General features: G+C 41.4%; 1 protein-coding gene across 1 annotated transcript; it reads left to right on the top strand.

The window, feature by feature from the left end:
* The first annotated feature begins 587 nt into the window (after positions 1 to 587).
* LOC117515087 (unique cartilage matrix-associated protein-like) lies at positions 588 to 17,842 on the top strand. The gene is made up of 5 exons (XM_034175603.1): positions 588 to 850; positions 988 to 1,041; positions 1,121 to 1,216; positions 17,637 to 17,735; positions 17,814 to 17,842. The coding sequence occupies exons 1-5, from the start codon at positions 790 to 792 to the stop codon at positions 17,840 to 17,842; spliced, it is 339 nt and encodes a 112-aa protein (XP_034031494.1). The 5' UTR covers positions 588 to 789.
* The last annotated feature ends 1,371 nt before the right edge of the window (positions 17,843 to 19,213 follow it).

Below are 19,213 nucleotides of genomic sequence, written 5' to 3'. Positions count from 1 at the left end.
TCTATACCTGCTTACTCCAATCAAGGGTTATGGGTGGCTGGAGCCTATCCCAGCAGTCATAGGGTGTGAAGCAGAGTACAACCTGGACAGGATGCCAGTCTATTGCAGGGCCAATATAGACAGACAAACTCAATCACACTGGCACAGACACCTACAGTCAATTGAAATTTCCCAATTCACCTAACCTGCATGTCTTTAGAAGTAGGAGGAAGCCAGAGCACCCAGAGGGAACTCAAGTGAACACGCGGAGAACAAGCAAACTTCACACAGAAAGAAGCAGGAGGGACCTTCTTGCTGTGAGGCAACAGTGCTAACTGCTAATCAATCGACCGTGTTGCCCCGGTACACCATCAAGCCACTAAATCTTTAAAAAGAAAATAGCTGTTGGCTGCAATAGTCGCGTTTAAAATGTTATTTATCTTTACCTGTGACATCCATCCATCCATCCATTTTCTTCCGCTTTATCTGGAGTCGGGTCGCGGGAGCAGCAGCTCAAGCAAAGCTGCCCAGACCTCCTACCTGTGACATCATGAACTGAATTCAGGAACACAACAGATTTCTTAAGTTGAACTGAAATATTGTTGCGCTTCATTAATTTTTAACATGGGATACCTTGTTGGTGTTTGCAGTAAATCCACTAACCAGATGTCCTTGGTCGCCTCCTCTGTCTTCTGACAAGCAGTCAGTATTGCCAACGCCCATCCTTCCAAACTCACACTCCACCTCTCACGCCTGACTCATCACTCTTTCTTGCTTGTATCTATCAACTTTTTGGACACAGAGGTAAAGATGTCCTGGCTGTGTGCAACGACCCTCCTCGGTCTCGCGGCCGTTCTTCTTGCTTTGTCCTGTGAGTCTCAAGCAGGCTATGTGTGGATTTCAGCTTATTGTCATGTGGAATGTCAGATCTGCATTCTTTGTTTGGATGTGTCAATGAAAGGTGTTTGTCTTTCGTGTTTCTCTTTAACTTCCTATTTTGTCTCCCAGTGTCTTCAGGGGCAGATTGTGCGCTTTTGCTCAGTACGGCGAAGGATCCACGAGGTGAGCATAGGTTCTTTCATTTCTGCAGTCTTTTTTATGCTTCTCTCCTAAGCTGGACCTCCTCCCACTTGCACTGCAGGTCCGATAAGAAGGATCTTCATGCGGGAGGCCGATGCCTTGAACTTCTTTAGACAGCGCAGCAGACGAGGAGTGAAGTCACAGGATGAGATTAACGGTGAGGTGCCAAAGTTCACTCTGTCTGTGTCATTTGTGCTCAAGTCTGACCAGCCAAAGTTGTGTGTGTGTGTGGCTGTACATGTGCACAATTCACATAAGTGCACATTTGGACATATTAATAATAATACTGAATTTGTCTAGACAGTGTGTGTGTTGGCCCCGTGATAGACTAATGACCCTCTTGCCCAGTTAACGCTGGCATTGGCTCCAGCCCCTGTGATCTATAAGAGGACTAAATAGTAATCTCATTTCATTATGTTTTTGTGACATGTGACCACATAATGACAAATGCTTAGCTAATTAATATAGACTTTGGGATAACCTCCCGAGCCCTATTGATTGAGGAGCTATCCTGGAAAATACTTTTTTTTTTACCCTGCTCGCTGGGGAAGTAGGGTATTGTAATCAGTCCTGTATGTGTCTGTGAGCAAGACAAGAATGGATTTTCACCAATCTTGGTGGGAATATTACTTTGGCATATATCTCAAGATGATTAACTTTTGATGAAAACAAGGACTAACTAAAAAAAAAAAAAAAAAAAGTCTTTTTTCATCAAAGGACAAAACAAAAAACACTAGTACATCACTTACAAAGTGCAAACATAATGAAGGTGCAATCAAGTAGGTAAATGTGCCACAACCCTTCACGCCCTGTCACACCTTGACTATTTAGACAGCGTATGCCGACCGTATTCATTTTTTTCCCCACCACTGTTGGATGCATACACAGTGTATCATAACCAGTTGGATGTATACATGTCATATTCATAACTTAATATAATGTTTCAATGAATTTACACCAAAGATTGTATATTGTGTTGCTGGTGGCGTTGACCAAATGGTCCCCCTGCCTTCACTGTGCATGTATCATTTGGGACCACAGCAGGACATCTGAGACTGACTCTCTACACCCAAAGCAATCAAAGGGAATAATGTGATTAACCATCAGATGACAACGTAAAACCTCTTAAATCATTCTAAAGTCAGTTTTAAGCAGAAAACAAGGCGATAACTGGTGAGTCGCTACTGACGCTCTGAACTGATGTAGGCATCCTGATCGCTTCCTCTGTCTTTTATGATGAAATAATGCTGAATTTTTGTGGAAATGATTGTTGTACAAAAGCTTCAGATATCTGTCGCTGAAATAGATGATGACTGGAGTGCAGTTCTAAGCAGAAACAAGGTGATAATCGGTGAATTGCTGGTGATGCTCAGAAATGGCACATGCACAGTGAAGGCAGGGCGGACCGATTTTTAGGGGGGACCATTCGATTGGTGACACCAGCAAGCGCAACGTATGCCCAACAATAGTGGCAATTGATTTTTTTAAGTTTTAAGAAAATTATAAGATCTTTCAACCATGTAGAAACAGATGTAGGATGTGGAACTTTCCAGGATAATAATATTCTGCAGTGTTCTAGCAATGAGGTAAAGCATATCCACCTGCGAGTTAGTAAAGGACACAGTGGGGACTCCAGGAACTCCAAAAACAGTGATCAGTGGACAAGGCCTCAGTCTGCCAGCAAGAATGTGAGAGACATCAAAATATGAAATCCAACATGGCTGAAGTGTGGGGTAAAGAAAAAAACATATGACTTAAATCACAGGGACAGAAGTTACATCTATCACACAGACCAGAAACATCGGGATAAATTTGAGTTAATTTGGACTTTGACAAATGCAGCCGTGTGCTACTTTAATTTGAATAAGGGGAAATCTTGCACAAGATAATGACGTATGAATTCTGTCAACTTCTTTATGCCAGAAACCTTCCCTGAATTCCGGACCCAAGTCTTCTTCCCAATTACAGATAGTTTTATTGACTGGATAATTGTCCATTGAAAGAACAAGATTATACTGTATATCCACAATATAAGAACTTTCTTATAGGGCATAAGTTCAAAGAGGTCCTCCCAAGGTTGTTTAGGGGACAGAGGGGAACTCCTTGAAAATAATAGATGCGCAATGTGTAATTTGGAATAAAGAAATAAATGAGATGAGGGCAGGCCATATAAGGAAGACATATCAGTAAAATTAAGAAAGGTACTATCCTGAAAAAGATCACGGAAACTTTTAAAGCCCTTCTTACCCCATAGATGAAATGCAGTGTCTAATAAGGAGGGTGGAAAGAGGTGATTATTACATAATGGGCCAAGAGCAGAAGCAGAAACGCATCTGAAGTAAGTTGAAATTGATACCATATTTTAAGAGAGGCAAGTACAACAGGATTATCTGTGTACCGAGACAAAGAGACAGGGAGGGATGGAAATAATAAGGCAGGGAGAGAGGAAGACAAGCACGACTGAGCTTCTAATTGACCCCAAGTTGTATCGGGATCTTTTATCCAGTAAATGTTTTTGAATGTTAGCTGCCCAATAATAAAACATCAAATTAGGTAAAGACAGACCTCCACTGAGCCGACATTTTTGTAGTAATGATTTATGTACTCTTGGAGTTTTACCTCCCCATATAAATGAGGAAATCATTTGATCAATAGATTTAATAAGGTTTTGGGTAAGAACAGAGAAATACACTGAAAAAGGTATAAAAACCTGGATAAAACATTATTTTCACTATATTAATCCTACCTGAAAGAGATACTGGTAAATTAGCCCATCTTTGAAAAGCTGACCAGATATTGGACAATAAAGGAGTAAAATATGCAGCCCACATGGCCTGAGGTGAAGCAGTTACATTCACTCCTAAATACTTAAAACCAGAATGAGTCAGATGGAAAGGAAGATCAGTTTGTCTGAGTCACTGTGCAGCTGCATTTATAGGAAAGCATTCACTTTTTTGTATGTTAAGCCTTTATCCAGAAAAAGAGCCACAATTTTGGAGTAAATGGTAAATGGTAAATGGACTGCATTTATATAGCGCTTTTCCATCTGCATCAGACGCTCAAAGCACTTTACAATAATGCCTCACATTCACTCCGATGTCAGGGTGCTGCCGTACAAGGCGCTCACTACACACCGGGAGCAATAGGGGATTAAGGGCCTTGCCCAAAGGCCCTTAGTGATTTTCCAGTCAGGCGGGGATTTGAACGGAGGATCTTTCATCTCAAGCCCAACACCTTAATCACTAGACCATCACCTCCCCCCATAGTACTGCCATAATAAATGTTAAATGACTAGTTGGATTTTGACATACAAAAAAAAGTAAATCGTCTGCATACAGAGCAACACTATGTTTTGTACTCCCACGAGTCACGCCCTGGAACAATGAAGAGGTTCTGAGACTTACTCTCTGAGGCTCTATTGCTAAAGCAAAAAGTAAAGGGGAGAGCGGACAACCTTGACGTGTACCGTGTGACAGAGTAAAATACTCAGATTTTACGTTTTAATACAAACAGAAGATGGAGGGAAGAATACAAGAGAGGAATCCAAAAAAAAAAATCTACTGCCAAAACCAAATTTCTTCAGGACTGTGAAAAAGTACTCCTATTCCACTCTATCGAGTGAAATCAAGTCCTGCTTTTTCAGCATTCAATGAAATTAGCAATTCAGGGAGATTCCCATGGTGTTTGGAGTACAGTATATTGAAAAGGGTGCATATAAAGCAATGCCTTCCTTTGATAAAACCAGTCTGTTTATTTGATATAATAGAAAGGAGGATTCCGTCTATATTGGACACTAACAGTTTGGCCAAAATTTTCACATCCACATTAATTAAGCTAATAGGTCTATAAGAGGCATAGGAAGTTGGATCTTTTCTTTCCTTGAGCAGTAATGAAATGGATGCCTGTCTCAGCATCTGTTCCAATGATTCCTCAAAAACTGACAAAAGCAATGTGGCTAATTTCATATGAAACATCTTATAAAAATCAGAAGGGAATCCATCAGGGCCAGGGGATTTGGCTGACTACAACGATTTAATCGAGGATAAAACCTCTTCCAGATTAAGGGGCGCATCAATTTCTACTGTTTTTAAAGTATCAGCTGCAGGGATTTCTAGGTCATCAAGGAATTGCTGCATATTTTCCGGGTTGGTAGGAAACTCTGATGTGTAAAAAGTGGCATAAAATGATTTTAAAACAGAATTAATTTCTGGTGAGTCAGATATAAATGTACCTGATGTAGTTTTTATTTGTACAGTTTGGCGGGTCGCAACGTGACGCCTGAGTTGGTACACTGTTAAACCGAACACTCCATTTTAATATAATAATTAAGTTAATGTAACTCAAGCTTTGAAAAAAGTTATCGTCACTTATTTCCATTAATTAAACTAACTAAAAAAATAATTTTTTTGTCATAACAACTCAGTTCCTTTAAATGCATTTAAAGTTTTGGGGCATTTAAGTGTTGGTGATGTATTTCCAGTGCATTCCATTCACTCATTTTAATTGAGTTTATGTAACAGAGACCAGCAGGTGTCGCTGTGCATATGTAGGTAGTAAACAACAGCTCAAAAGAATTCTGTAGTCACAAGGCCAGAGCCCTGGGTTTTAGTTTTCTGGTTAGCGAGTCCAACTTCCATGCCGGAGATCGTGAGTTCGAGTCCCGAGGGGAGCGAATGGGCAGAATCATAACAACACAACGCAGAGTCAACAAGTAAACCAAAGAATGCATTAAAAAAATCTAATCCTAAATGTAATGCAAATTTTTCAGGCAGAAATTTATTCGTCACTTTTTTTTATTGAAAAACATAAACTAGATTTACATAAGTTTAATTAACTATAAATTGTTAAGTTACTAAAACTTTAACAGTTAAGTTTTTGAAAATTATTTGTTAATAAGAAAATTATCTGTTATAAGTTGGCAAACTCAAATGGTTTAAGGAAATCAGCTTCCTCAAATGGTTTGAGTTCAACTAACTCATTGAGTTTTACAGTGTAGGCAAAAAAGCAAGTAGTTTTATCACCATATTCATAATAGTTACCATGAGACTGTAGTAACAACTGCTCAGCTTCCCTCATCGAGATCAAGTTGAACAATAAGTTACAAGTTAAGATGTTGCTCAAACCTCCAAGCAAGGTTTCTGGGCATACTGATGGTCAAGTTTTAAAATTTCTGTAGCAAGGTGTTTTTGTCTAGTTCTCCTGGACCTGGACAGGTGAGACAAATAGGAAATAATTTGGCCTCTAAGATAAGCCTTTAGAGTTTCCCATAATAATGTATTGTTGTTAGGTGGTCATCTCGAAGGAGGAGCTCAGCGTGACACACATAACTGTTGATTTACGCTATGGGGAGCTCATCTCGACAAAACACCTGAAACATGTCTGAATTTGTGTCAGAAGAGTATCAGCTGGTAAACATGCAGATTACATACCAGCGTGAATGTGGTGCGTGATCGCATTTTGCTTTGTATGTTATCCTGATCATAGAAAGGAGTGTCCAAATAAAGTGCTACAACAAAGACAAAACAAAAAATTGATGGGTTTGATCATGGATTTTTAGACATCTGGACTATTTACATTAAAAATGACTGATGAGCAAGTTGGAAAAGGAAAATAATGCAATTTGCAAAAAAAAAACTATACCTGGATGTCTTCCACTTTCTTGTGAAAAAAGGTGGGATAACCGACACGACGACTGTTGGATTTTGAACGTGTACCGAAGACTATGACTGAACCCAGACACCCCGATATTGCATTGGGGAGATTTGAATTCTACTCACACACCCCTGACTACAGTTATGTTGAGTTATTCTGTGTCACAACAGCTTTACATGCAAGAGCTGCTGCCTCTCTAAAACAAGAGGGGGTGTGACCAGCAGCAGCTCCTTCCCATTTAAAGCAACAGGCATGGAAAGGAGTTGTTTCCAGGCAACCTGAAGTTCAGTGTCTGTGGGGTAGTTATGGTATCAGTCCATTAGTGATTTTAATTTGCTGAAAAGATGTTGACTACTGCCCCTTTAATGACTGTGGCAGTTATCAGGTCTTAAACATTCAAACCATCTCTCAGACTTGTGGGTTCTGCAGCAGGAGACAGAGTAAAAAAATAGCCATGAGCCCTCACAGAGGTTACTATCCTCTTTACAGGTGCGATGAAATTCAGCATTCAAAGATCAACATCACAGTTACGCTTCGTTCAGCCGTCAGGAAAGTGAGAAGGTGTCACGACCGCTGTTCTGAATCAGAGGCGTATAATGTGCTGTGTTTGTGTGCAACAAAACACCTCTGTATGAGTGGGGGAAAGGAATAGAAAGCAGAGAACATACAGAGAAGAAGGTGAGACAGACGACTGAGTAGGCGGTTGGGAGTTGAATGTGGAATGTACCGTCACACAGGCAGAAAGGAGTCAGAGAAAAAAGAGAAAAGGTGAGAAAAATAAATCATGCTCAGTTTGAAGAGCTTGTCTGACTACAGGAGAAAAAAAGCAAAACGTCTTGCTTGCAGGCACATGAAATTTTCAAGGGGAAATGTTTAAAATATTTATTAACTTCACTAGGTGTTTGCAATTGTGTGGCATTTTTTTTAACAGCCATCAGACTGCAAATGAGTGTTCCTATGTGATGCAGGGTTTTAGTGCCGCTGGCCTGCAGCTGTGGTGTGTCGGGTAAAAAGATGAATGACTAATATCACAGTGCAGTGTTTGTGAGCTATATCTTAGGAAATCAATACCTAGTGCATGTGTTGTCCTCACCTGAAGTCAGCAAAACTGCAGCTGTAAATGTTTATCAATAAATTAGTTTTTACAACAGCAGGATTTGAATTTCAAATGCTAACTAGAGCACTGCGTTCATAGAGCACAAACCTCTACCAACACAATTCTTATTAGAAGTGGGGGGTTTTTTGTAAGCAAAAATATAATACAAACTATAGATGAAAAGGGCTTTTCAATGTTAATATCAAATATCTGCTGAATCCTCAATACGGATCAGATGTGGATCAACCTTCTTAGTCTATTCATTGAGAGTGCCAGTTTGCACCTCACTGTCACAAATGAGTGATTGAGACACTTTTGATTGAGGTATAATGCAAAATGTACACCAAATGCACTTTTCAATATTAAATTAAAATGTCCACAAAATCCACAATCTGGATCAAACTTTGTCAGGTGATAGCAAGTGCCAGTCTGCACCTCACTTTTAAATATGAGTGTGATTGGGGCATATTTGATTTAGATATAAGATATAAATATAAATGGCCACAAAATCTGTAATCTGGATCAGATCTGGATCAAACTTTGCTAGCTGATAAAGGATACATCCTACATAACACCCTTAAATATGAAAGAAATTTGATATTTTTTGACAGTTATGATTTTTTGAAAATTATTTCAATGTTAAAGATAAGGATTTTTCCAATTTCCCAAGACTTTTCCTGACATTGACCTTGAAAATTGAATCAGTTCTTGCCTATCAGGATATGAATCTTCAGTAAAAATTTCATAACATATATAAAAAATTGTGGGCTCCAGGCTGTTCACAAACAAACAAGCACAGGCGAAAACATAACCTCATCCATGTCAAGGTTCCAATAGGCGTGGCACAGAAAGTGGATGGACGCAAATGCAAAACTCACAGAGACGGGCGTGAGAGTAAAAGACTTTATCTCAAAAAGACAGGCTGGGATTTGGTACAAAGGTGGTCAGTCAGAGAAGAAGCAGTACATGAAGTTGTCAAGCTAAGGCAAGGTCAAAACATGCACTGGTCAATACACAAGGCGGCAAAGGTCATGGGCTGAGGCGAGAGCAAGGTCAAAATACGGTAGAGCAAAACAAAGCAAGACAAAAGGGCTGAACCGTGGACTAGAAACACAACAAACTGGCAGGGAGTGGAGAAGTGAGGGGCTTAAATAACAGGTGCAGTAATTAGGGAAACAAGACACAGGTGTCAGGGAATGTGCTGGAAGGGGTATGGTCAGACAAGAGAGAGGTGAGACAGGAGTAGAGTGACAGGTGGGCGTGACTAACAGAAGCAGACTTTCAGTGTGACTGAAAATCAAACCCCAACCAACTGTGATTAAAAACTGAAACGCTCAATGCAGAGAAGAAGCAAATATCAAAAATATACCAACATGAAAGTGATCAACAAGAAAATAAAGGCAGAGACCAAATTACAATGGGACTAAACAAGTGGCAACAGCATAACAGAAAATACAACTAATGACTACCCAGAAAATAAATAAACAGCATGAAACCAGTGACAAAAGTAATACGCACAGAAAAGAGATAATCAGTACAAAACAAAATGAGACTTAACAAGTGACTAAAATACAATGACCAAATATATAACCATTGACTGAAATCATGAGAAACAGAAGAGCAAAGATAAATGTCTCACATATGAGAAAGACCAAAACAGGATATGGCCAATCCAAGGCCAATCAACTTCTTGCCTGTCAAAGAATGATCTTTTTCAGCTCTTACATTTAGCATTTTCCACAGAGACTGCACTCACTAAGTAGTGAATGATTTATTGATGACCGTGGATGCTTTTTTTGATAGAGTTGATCACTGTTTTCTTGGAGAGAATGAGGCAGCACAGTCTCGTTTGAACCCCTGCGTGATATCACAGGATTCAACCACTTCTGGGGACAGTCTACACAACGCAGCATCACTTCACAGGGAAACTAGTCTACTGTTTTGTTTTCGGCTGCAGTCACCGAAGCAGTCGCAGAAAGTGCATCTTTCCTCAGTTCCTACTGGAGAAGGGAAGACAAGACAAATGGGAGAGGTTGTGTTGGTACGTTTTAGCCCACACCCTTGATAGACTAACTGCGGTCTCTTGCCTGCAAACTGCCATGACATGTTTGAGCTCTGGGTCATAAACAAACCGCAACATATGTCCATTTTCCACCGCATCGTCATTTTTTCTTTGCATTTTCATTTTGTTTGCCATATACACTCAACAAAATATAACACAACACTTTTGGTTTTGCTCCCATTTTGTATGAGATGAACTCAAAGATCTAAAACTTTTTCCACATACACAATATCACCATTTCCCTCAAATATTGTTCACAAACCAGTCTAAATCTGTGATAGTGAGCACTTCTCCTTTGCTGAGATAATCCATCCCACCTCACAGGTGTGCCATACCAAGATGCTGATTAGACACCATGATTAGTGCACAGGTGTGCCTTAGACTGCCCACAATAAAAGGCCATTCTGAAAGGTGCAGTTTTGTTTTATTGGGGGGGATACCAGTCAGTATCTGTGTGACCACCATTTGCCTCATGCAGTGCAACACATCTCCTTCGCATAGAGTTGATCAGGTTGTCAATTGTGGCCTGTGGAATGTTGGTCCACTCCTCTTCAATGGCTGTGCGAAGTTGCTGGATATTGGCAGGAACTGGTACACGCTGTCATATACGCCGGTCCAGAGTATCCCAAACATGCTCAATGGGTGACATGTCCGGTGAGTATGCCGGCCATGCAAGAACTGGGACATTTTCAGCTTCCAAGAATTGTGTACAGATCCTTGCAACATGGCCGGCCGTTGCAACATGAGGTGATGTTCTTGGATGTATGGCACAACAATGGGCCTCAGGATCTCGTCACGGTATCTCTGTGCATTCAAAATGCCATCAATAAATGCACCTGTGTTCTTCATCCATAACAGACGCCTGCCCATACCATAACCCCACCGCCACCATGGGCCACTCGATCCACAACATTGACATCAGAAAACCGCTCACCCACGACGCCACACACGCTGTCTGCCATCTGCCCTGGACAGTGTGAACCAGGATTCATCCATGAAGAGAACACCTCTCCAGCGTGCCAAACGCCAGTGAATGTGAGCATTTGCCCACTCAAGTCGGCTACGACGACGAACTGGAGTCAGGTCGAGACCCCGATGAGGACGACGAGCAGATGAGCTTCCCTGAGATGGTTTCTGACAGTTTGTGCAGAAATTCTTTGGTTATGCAAACTGATTGTTTCAGCAGCTGTCCGAGTGGCTGGTCTCAGACGATCTTGGAGGTGAACGCGCTGGATGTGGAGGTCCTGGGCTGTGTGGTTACACATGGTCTGCGGTTGTGAGGCTGGCTGGATGTACTGCCAAATTCTCTGAAACACCTTTGGAGACGGCTTATGGTAGAGAAATGAACATTCAATACACGAGCAACAGCTCTGGTTGACATTCCTGCTGTCAGCATGCCAATTGCACGCTCCCTCAAACCTTGCGACATCTGTGGCATTGTGCTGTGTGATAAAACTGCACCTTTCAGAGTGGCCTTTTATTGTGGGCAGTCTAAGGCACACCTGTGCACTAATCATGGTGTCTAATCAGCATCTTGATATGGCACACCTGTGAGGTGGGATGGATTATCTCAGCAAAGGAGAAGTGCTCACTATCACAGATTTAGACTGGTTTGTGAACAATATTTGAGGGAAATGGGGATATTGTGTATGTGGAAAATGTTTTAGATCTTTGAGTTCATCTCATACAAAATGGGAGCAAAACCAAAGGTGTTGCGTTTATATTTTGTTGAGTGTAATATGCCCAAAAACTCAGAGAAAGTGCCTTGTTTCTGCTAGTGACAGATAAGGGCTGTCCCTGGAAGTAGAATTATTGCATAATATGCATCATATTTTAACCCTTTAGCGCTGACCCACAAATGAGACTACGGTACCCAGTTGAGGATGATTTTGGTGTTCCTAGACAGGTGATTTCATGGCTCAGATCTTGTTCATCAGGTCAGCTGCAATGCAGTGTGCTTGTTATAACAGCACAACATCTCAACTTTGAAATACAGGGCACCTCAAGGTTCTGTTTGGGTCCACTGTTGTTCAAACTTTGTGGCACTTCTTGGTCAGATTATATGAAGCCAAAGAACTGATTTTCACTGTTATGTGAATGATGTGCAGATGTACATACCTATCTCTACAGGTAAGGGTGCTCAAATGGCTAAACTGAAGGTCTTCTTAGTTGCAGAAAAAATTGGATGTCCTCTGGTATCTTGTTTTTGAGTGCAGAGAAGAGTGAGATAATTGTTGTTGGCCTTGATAAAGTGAGACATCTTAATCCATTACACTGTCACATAGTGACTGTGTGATTCATCACAGTGGAAATGTTAAGAATCACACTGTAATCTTTTATCCAACATTGTCTTCTGATTAACTCTTTAATATGCTCATATTTTTCAGCAGAATGTAGTAGTTATCAATGCACTATGCACAGTTATTATGCAATTATTAGTATTTTGACCATATCATCATTTTTATGCATATTTTCCAACTCTAAACCTGAACGCTTATTGGATTTCATATCAGGTGGTGTGTACTTGTGTAGGGAAGGGAAGGTGTGGCCTGGGGAGATCAACACCCTATATCAAGGTGTGCATAATTGTCAGGCAGCTTCTTTCCTTGAGTAAAATGGACCAAAAAAGAGATTTAACTGACTCTGAAAGTCAAAAATTGTAAATGTATTTCAGAGGGATGCAGCACTCTTGAACTTACTAAGATATTGGGCCGTGATCACAGAACCATCAAACGTTTTGTTGAAAATAGTCAACAGGGTCACAAAAAAGCATGTTCATAAAAAATGTGAATTACACTGAGCGAAAACATAAATGCAACACTCTTGTTTTTGCTCCCATTTTTCATGAGCTGAACTCAAAGATCTAAAATATTTTCTATACACACAACAGACCTATTTCTCTTAAATATTGTTCACAATCTATCTAAATCTGTGTTAGTGAGCACTTCTCCTTTGCCAAGATAATCCATCCCACCTCACAGGTGTGGCATATCAAGATACTGATTAGACACCATGATTATTGCACAGGTGCACCTTAGGCTGGCCTGAAGACGCCACTAGGCAACAAAGACTCTGAAGATGTGGGCATCACTGAAAGTGCTGCTGGGGACGAAGACACTAGAGCATGACACGGGAGTGGATTTTCACTCCCGTCCCATCCCGCTCCCAGAAAAAAAAATCCCATCCCGTCCCAATCCTGGACCGGAGTAAAAAAATAAATCCCATCCCGTTCCACTCCTGTAAAGATGACTCCCAATCCCATCCCGCTCCCACTCAAAATCAGTCCCACTCCCATCCCACTCCAGTTTGTCTTGTTTTTCCCCCCTTGTGATGAGATTGAAACTTGAAAGCACTCACTTCGGTGCAGACATTAAAGGGATATACTGTTCAAGCCTACGTACCTTTTTGAGCTCCTCCAGAACGATGGCCTTCACTTTTTCGTATTCAGCGTCTACGTGTCTGGAGACAGTCCTCGCTGAGGGCAGGAGGTCTTCTGCTAAGGCGCCTCTGTGTGTAGATCCAATGTCAAGTAACTCCTGAGCCACCGACAGAAACCCTCGCCCCTCCACGATGGCAAAGGGGCGCAGGTCTTGGCTGTAGAGGATGACATTTTTCGGGAATTCCTGTGGGTCACGTGATTCCCGCGAGATTCCCACAGGAGGCAGAAGTCAAAGCACTGTGGGATATGTAGTTCTTTACTGAAAAACGACTGTAACAATGGACGGGTGTAATTTTGGTTGTTTTAAATAGATGAAAATCATCATCTATTTTTGGCATTCCCGCTCCTGCCTGCTCCCGTTCATTTTTATTCCCGTCCCATCCCAATCACAGAATTGATAAAATTTTGACTCCCATCCCGCGGGAATCCTGCAGGAATCATGTGACCCACGGGAATTCCCAAAAAATGTCATCCTCTAGAAGGCACCAAAGGCTCTGAAGATGTGGGCATCGCTGAAGACGTCGATGGAGACAAGGGTGCTGAAGGCTCTGAAGACATGGGCGCAGCTGAAGCTGCCCTGGAGACAAAGGTGCCGAAGGCTCTGAAGACGTGGGCGCAGCTGAAGACATCGCTGGAGACGAGGGTGCTGAAGGCTCTGAAGATGTGGGTGCAGCTGAAGGCACTGCTGGAGACGATGGCGCCGAAGGCTCTGAACACGTGGGCACAGCTAAAGGTGCCGCTGAAGATGAGGGTGCAGAAGGCTCTGAAGACATAGGCACAGCTGAAGGCGCCGCTGGAAACAAGGGCCCAAAAGGCTCTGAAGACATGGGCACCACTGAAGGCGCTGCTGGGACTAAGGCACCAAAGGCTCTGAAGACGTGTGAGACTCTGAAGGAGAAGGCACCACTGGAGACTTAAGGTGCTGAAGGATCTGGCATTGGCGCTGGAGACTGGCATGAAGACGAGGCTGGAGACAGACGAGCAGGTGTCACTGGGGAAATGAAGACCTCTGGTTTGGCCTGTGGAATGGACACAGGAACTGCAGCAAGGGAGTCTGAAAAATAAGGTGCTAAGACATTGTTTGGGCCCTCAAACAGCACAAGAGGTCCTCCCTGTGGATTGATTATCCTTATTTTTGATAGTCCAGGATTATATTCACACAGATACAGGTGTTTGAGGAAGTTAGTGAGAGTATCCAACACATGTAATTACCATAAAACAAAAGAACTGCAACCAGGACATGAACATCAAGCAGTGCCTGTTCTAAATAATCCTGTTTTGAACTGAGGAGGTGCTAAACATAAACTCGGGTTCATGGGTTCACACAGGAAGGGTGGCTGGCTAAATATGTGGTCCATGTCATCAAACCTAGGGAAAGAAAGGAAATACTTACCCGGGAATCCTTGAGGGCTCAGGGAACAAGGAGTTAACAGGACCATTAGCTCCCTAACGAGCCACACAGGGAAGCTGCGAATTATGCACAGGTGCGCACATTGTCACCAGGAAATGCGGAAGTAAATAAAGTGAAGCGCACAAATTGAAATCCTGATTTGGAATCCAGATCCAGCTCACCTCCAAAATTCAGTGGAATCTTCCACAGCCTAATATCTATCTGTGGTAAAAATTTGGTGAGAATCTGTGAACTAGTTTTGACGTAATCTTTAAAAGCCTACATAAAGTGACATCTTGATCCAGAATCCTGATCCGCTCCAAAATTTAATGGAGTCTTCCATGGCCTAATATGTATCTGTGGTGAAAGCTTTGTCAAGATCTGTGCAGTAGTTTTGACGTAATCCTGCTAAAAGACAGACAGATGGAGAAATGAATAAACAAACGGCAATGATTTTATTACATCTTTGGTGGACGTAATCAACCAATTACACGGCAGAAACTCAATGCATTTATCCAGGTATACGTGGTCAAGAGGATCTAACGTGGCATTGGCGTTGATGTTTGAGTATTTCATAAATTGTTCATGTGTGATAGAATTTCCATGTGCAACCTTCTGTATGGTGTACAGGAAAAAGCCAGAAAAAAAAAAACAGAAACATCCATTGAGTGGCAGTTCTGTGGGTGATAGGGTCTTGATGGCAGTGGTTAGACAGAAATTCAAATAACCACTCACAACAAACAAGATTTGCAGAACATCTGTGAATAAGCAATGTGCCGAGCCTTGAACCAGATCTGATACAGCAGAAAAACCACACAAGGTGCAATTTCCTGTCAGTTACAAACTGGAAACTGAGGCTATAGTGGGCACGGGGCCACCAAATGTGGAAAAACAATAACCTGCCTGATGAGACTTGATTTCTGCTGCAGATGGTCAGGAAATCATGGAGTTCACTTACCTTTATACCAATAATTCGATCGCCTTGATGCTGGTAATAGTGGAATAACCGTGACGGCAAAAGCCATGAGGAATGTCTTCAGCACCCTGAACCTATGCCCGTGACTGGCAAGGTGTACCTAATAAAGTGGCCGGTGTGTGTGTGTGTGTGTGGGGGGGAATCCTATATTTGTCTTATTATGGGTCAGTAATAGGGAACTATACTGTTTTAAGTCAGCCTTTCAAAACCTTTTCACAGAACAGCCAGAGACCTTGCACGAAATGCAGAAGTAATTGGAAAATTGTAATGACTCATTAGGTTCTTCATTACTTTTGAGCCAAGGTTCCATCATTGTGTATCATACGAGTAGCTGCTGTGAATCACGTTTATCACCAATGCCAGTTTTACAAAAAAGGCTTTTTAGACTATGAGAGAGACAGTGAATCAACTCAGTACTGTGTGTTAATCATCATCAGGGGCACAGACAATGTTTTCTGCAGGTGGTGGCGAGGTGTGGCGGGGGGAGCGTGAGGTTGTGATCCACGTGCTTACCGTTATTTTGGCCACAAGTAGTCCGTCTGTCTGTCCGATCATTTGTCTGTGCTTAGCATAACCGCAGTCCTTGGGACACAGAACTTAGACAAGCTCAAAGATGGCCAACCTTGACCTATTCAAAGGGGTCAAAAAGTCTCATTCTTTCTACAGACTCTCATTCATTACATGCTCATACCGCTGAGGTTATTTTAGCATTCATTGCGTTATATTTAGACATTTTGATCAGTTTTTCAAAAAGTAACACAATTAGCTTGACGAAGACAGAATCAAAACGTGTCATTTCCTTTAGACCTGCAGTGAAATACACTCACCGGCCACTTTATTAGGTACACCTGTTCAATTGCTTGTTAATAGAAATAGCTACTCAGCCAATCAAATGGCAGCAACTCAATGCATTTAGGCATCCAGATGTGGTGAAGACGACTTGCTTAAGTGCAAACTGAGGAAGAAAGGGGATTTAAGTGACTTTGAACGTGACATGGTTATTGGTGCCAGACAAGCTGATCTGAGTATTTCAGAAACTGCTGGTCTGCTGAAATTTTCACACACAACCATCTCTAGGGTTTACAGAGAATGATCCAAAAAAAAAAAAATATATAATATTATATATATTATATATATATATATATATATACAGCATAAAAATAGAAGATATTCTGTGAGCAACAGTTGTGTAGATGAAAATGCCTTGTTGATGTCAGAGGAGAATGGGCAGACTGGTTGAATGAGTGACTACGTGATGCTATCACATCAATGGACCAACATCTCTGAGGAATGTTTCCAAACACCTTGTTGAATCTACGCCATGAAGAATTAAGATAGTTCTGAAGGAAAAAGGGGGTCCAACCCAGTACCTGCAAGGTGTACCTAATAAAGTGGCCAGTGAGCGTATATATGCAGACAGCGGTGGTGTTCATAACATTATTCTATTAAAAAAAAAAAAACAACAACAACAACAGGGCAGCACGGCAGGTTAGTGGTTAGCACTGCTGCCTCACAGCAAGAAGGTCATGGGATCGAATCACACCTGTGGTCTACCTGTTTGTGTGTTTGCGTGGGTTCCCTTCGGGTGCTCCGGCTTCCTCCCACATCCAAAGACATGCAGGTTAGGTGGATAGGAACCTTTAAATTGTGTGTACAGATGTGAATGTGTTGTCTGTCTATATGTGGCCCTGCGACGGACTGGCGTCCTGTCCAGGGTGTACCCCGCCTCATGCCCTGTGACTGCTGGGATAGGCCTCAGCTCCCCATAACCCTTAATTGGAGTAAGTGGTTGAAGGTGAGTGTGGGAACAACAGCAACAACATTAAAAATCCGGGATTGTTCAGCAGTAAATGTATGCACCTTCCGTTTTGTTTCCGTTCCGTACGAACTATGTACTGACCCTAACATGCTGATTATCTTATTGCTTAGTTACTTTATAATCAGCCTTCCATGTGTTTCCAGCTGAGCACAGACAGATCCTGGCTGCAGATGAACGCAGGAGAGAGTTCCATGAGGAAAAGCGTAATGAGTTTGAGAGCTACGCTGAAGAGGACCACGACGGTATGTAAACATTAGACTGTGATGTAGCTGAAAAAAAGAGACTGCATTTGCTCATCACACAACTCAATCCTCTTCTAGAGCAAAACGAGAGAAGCAGAGAGCACTGAACAGTGGAGGGAGTTCCACCACGATGGCGTTCATCCTCCTCACATGTACGAGCACCATTCGGACTGAGGAGGCCAAACTTTAAGGAACAGCCAAAAGACGGTGCAGGTGTTCACAAATTTTCAACATGTCTGCGCATTTTTTCAAATCGAGTTCCAACATTTTTATGGAATATTACATAAAGTGTAGTTTGTAGCATTAATTGTTTTTACTCTCGAGCCAACCGATATATTGGTTGGTTGATAACAGAGGTCGATATCAGCCTTTCACAATCATAACTGGTATCAGTGTTATTTTTGCAGATATGAAAACATTTATCAAATAAACAATGCAAAAAAAAAAAAAAAAATTCAGGCTGTTGGAAATGGTGTGCAACAAGAGACAGGTGGTCACTATGCCGCCAACGAGACCGAGCCAAAATAAACGAGAAGTCTATTTTATGCAAATGCTGATTGACATAACACAAAGACTGCCAATCCGAGTAAAGGCAGCGTGACATACATTGGTTGGTTGTTGGTTATCCATCCAGATAATATGCAGTCAAACATATAGATGAGGAAAAAATTATTAGCGCCCCCCCCCCAATGAAATTTAGCATTTTATTCAAAATTTTCCTAAGTGCTTTTAATAGAGCAAGGAATTTTCAATACAACATTTCTAAACATCCTAGTTTTATTTTGGATTCTTATATTAATTTATTTTGCAGACAGAAACAAAATTATTTCACAAAAACTAAAAACTACCAGTGTCAAAATTATTAGCCCCCTTAAGAACTGACCATTTTATTGAACCATAGCACAAACCACCATTGTGCAATGATGTTTTAACTTTGTAATGCTCAAAGATTTTAAAATCAATTTAATATTGAGGGTTATCTTCCAATGTACACAGTATAAAGTAAAATAATACAAGCTTCCAAATAAAACTAGAATATTTGGAAATGATGTTGAAAATTCCTTGCTCTGTTAAAAAAAGCACTTGGGAATATGCTACATTTCACAGGGGGCTAATAATTTTAACCTCACCCCCATTTAAAGCATTTTTAATCATTTGAAAAGAAGACAGGTGATGTGTGGCATCAGAGTTGGAGAACCAACCTATTGGGGTTTAAGTCTAGTTGTGTTGGTTTGATATGTCTATGTCCACTTAGGAGTAAACAGATGGCACCCATCCTGGGGGAGTTGTACGTTGTACACTCTAACCCACCTCTCGGGAATAAGCATCTATCCAATAGGCCTCAAGGCCGGCATGGTGCTTACTCTACTTTGACTTATCATATTTGACTTTTACTTTGCTGTATCTCATTTTTAAAAAAGCTGTGCGATACTTGAGTTGGTATCATAATGTTTTTTTTATACATTATTTATACAGCG

Source organism: Thalassophryne amazonica, chromosome 8, assembly GCF_902500255.1.
Source record: "Thalassophryne amazonica chromosome 8, fThaAma1.1, whole genome shotgun sequence".
Classification (NCBI taxonomy): Eukaryota; Metazoa; Chordata; class Actinopteri; order Batrachoidiformes; family Batrachoididae; genus Thalassophryne; species Thalassophryne amazonica.
The sequence above is the reverse complement of the archived record's forward strand: the minus strand, read 5'-3'. Positions and strand labels throughout refer to the sequence as shown.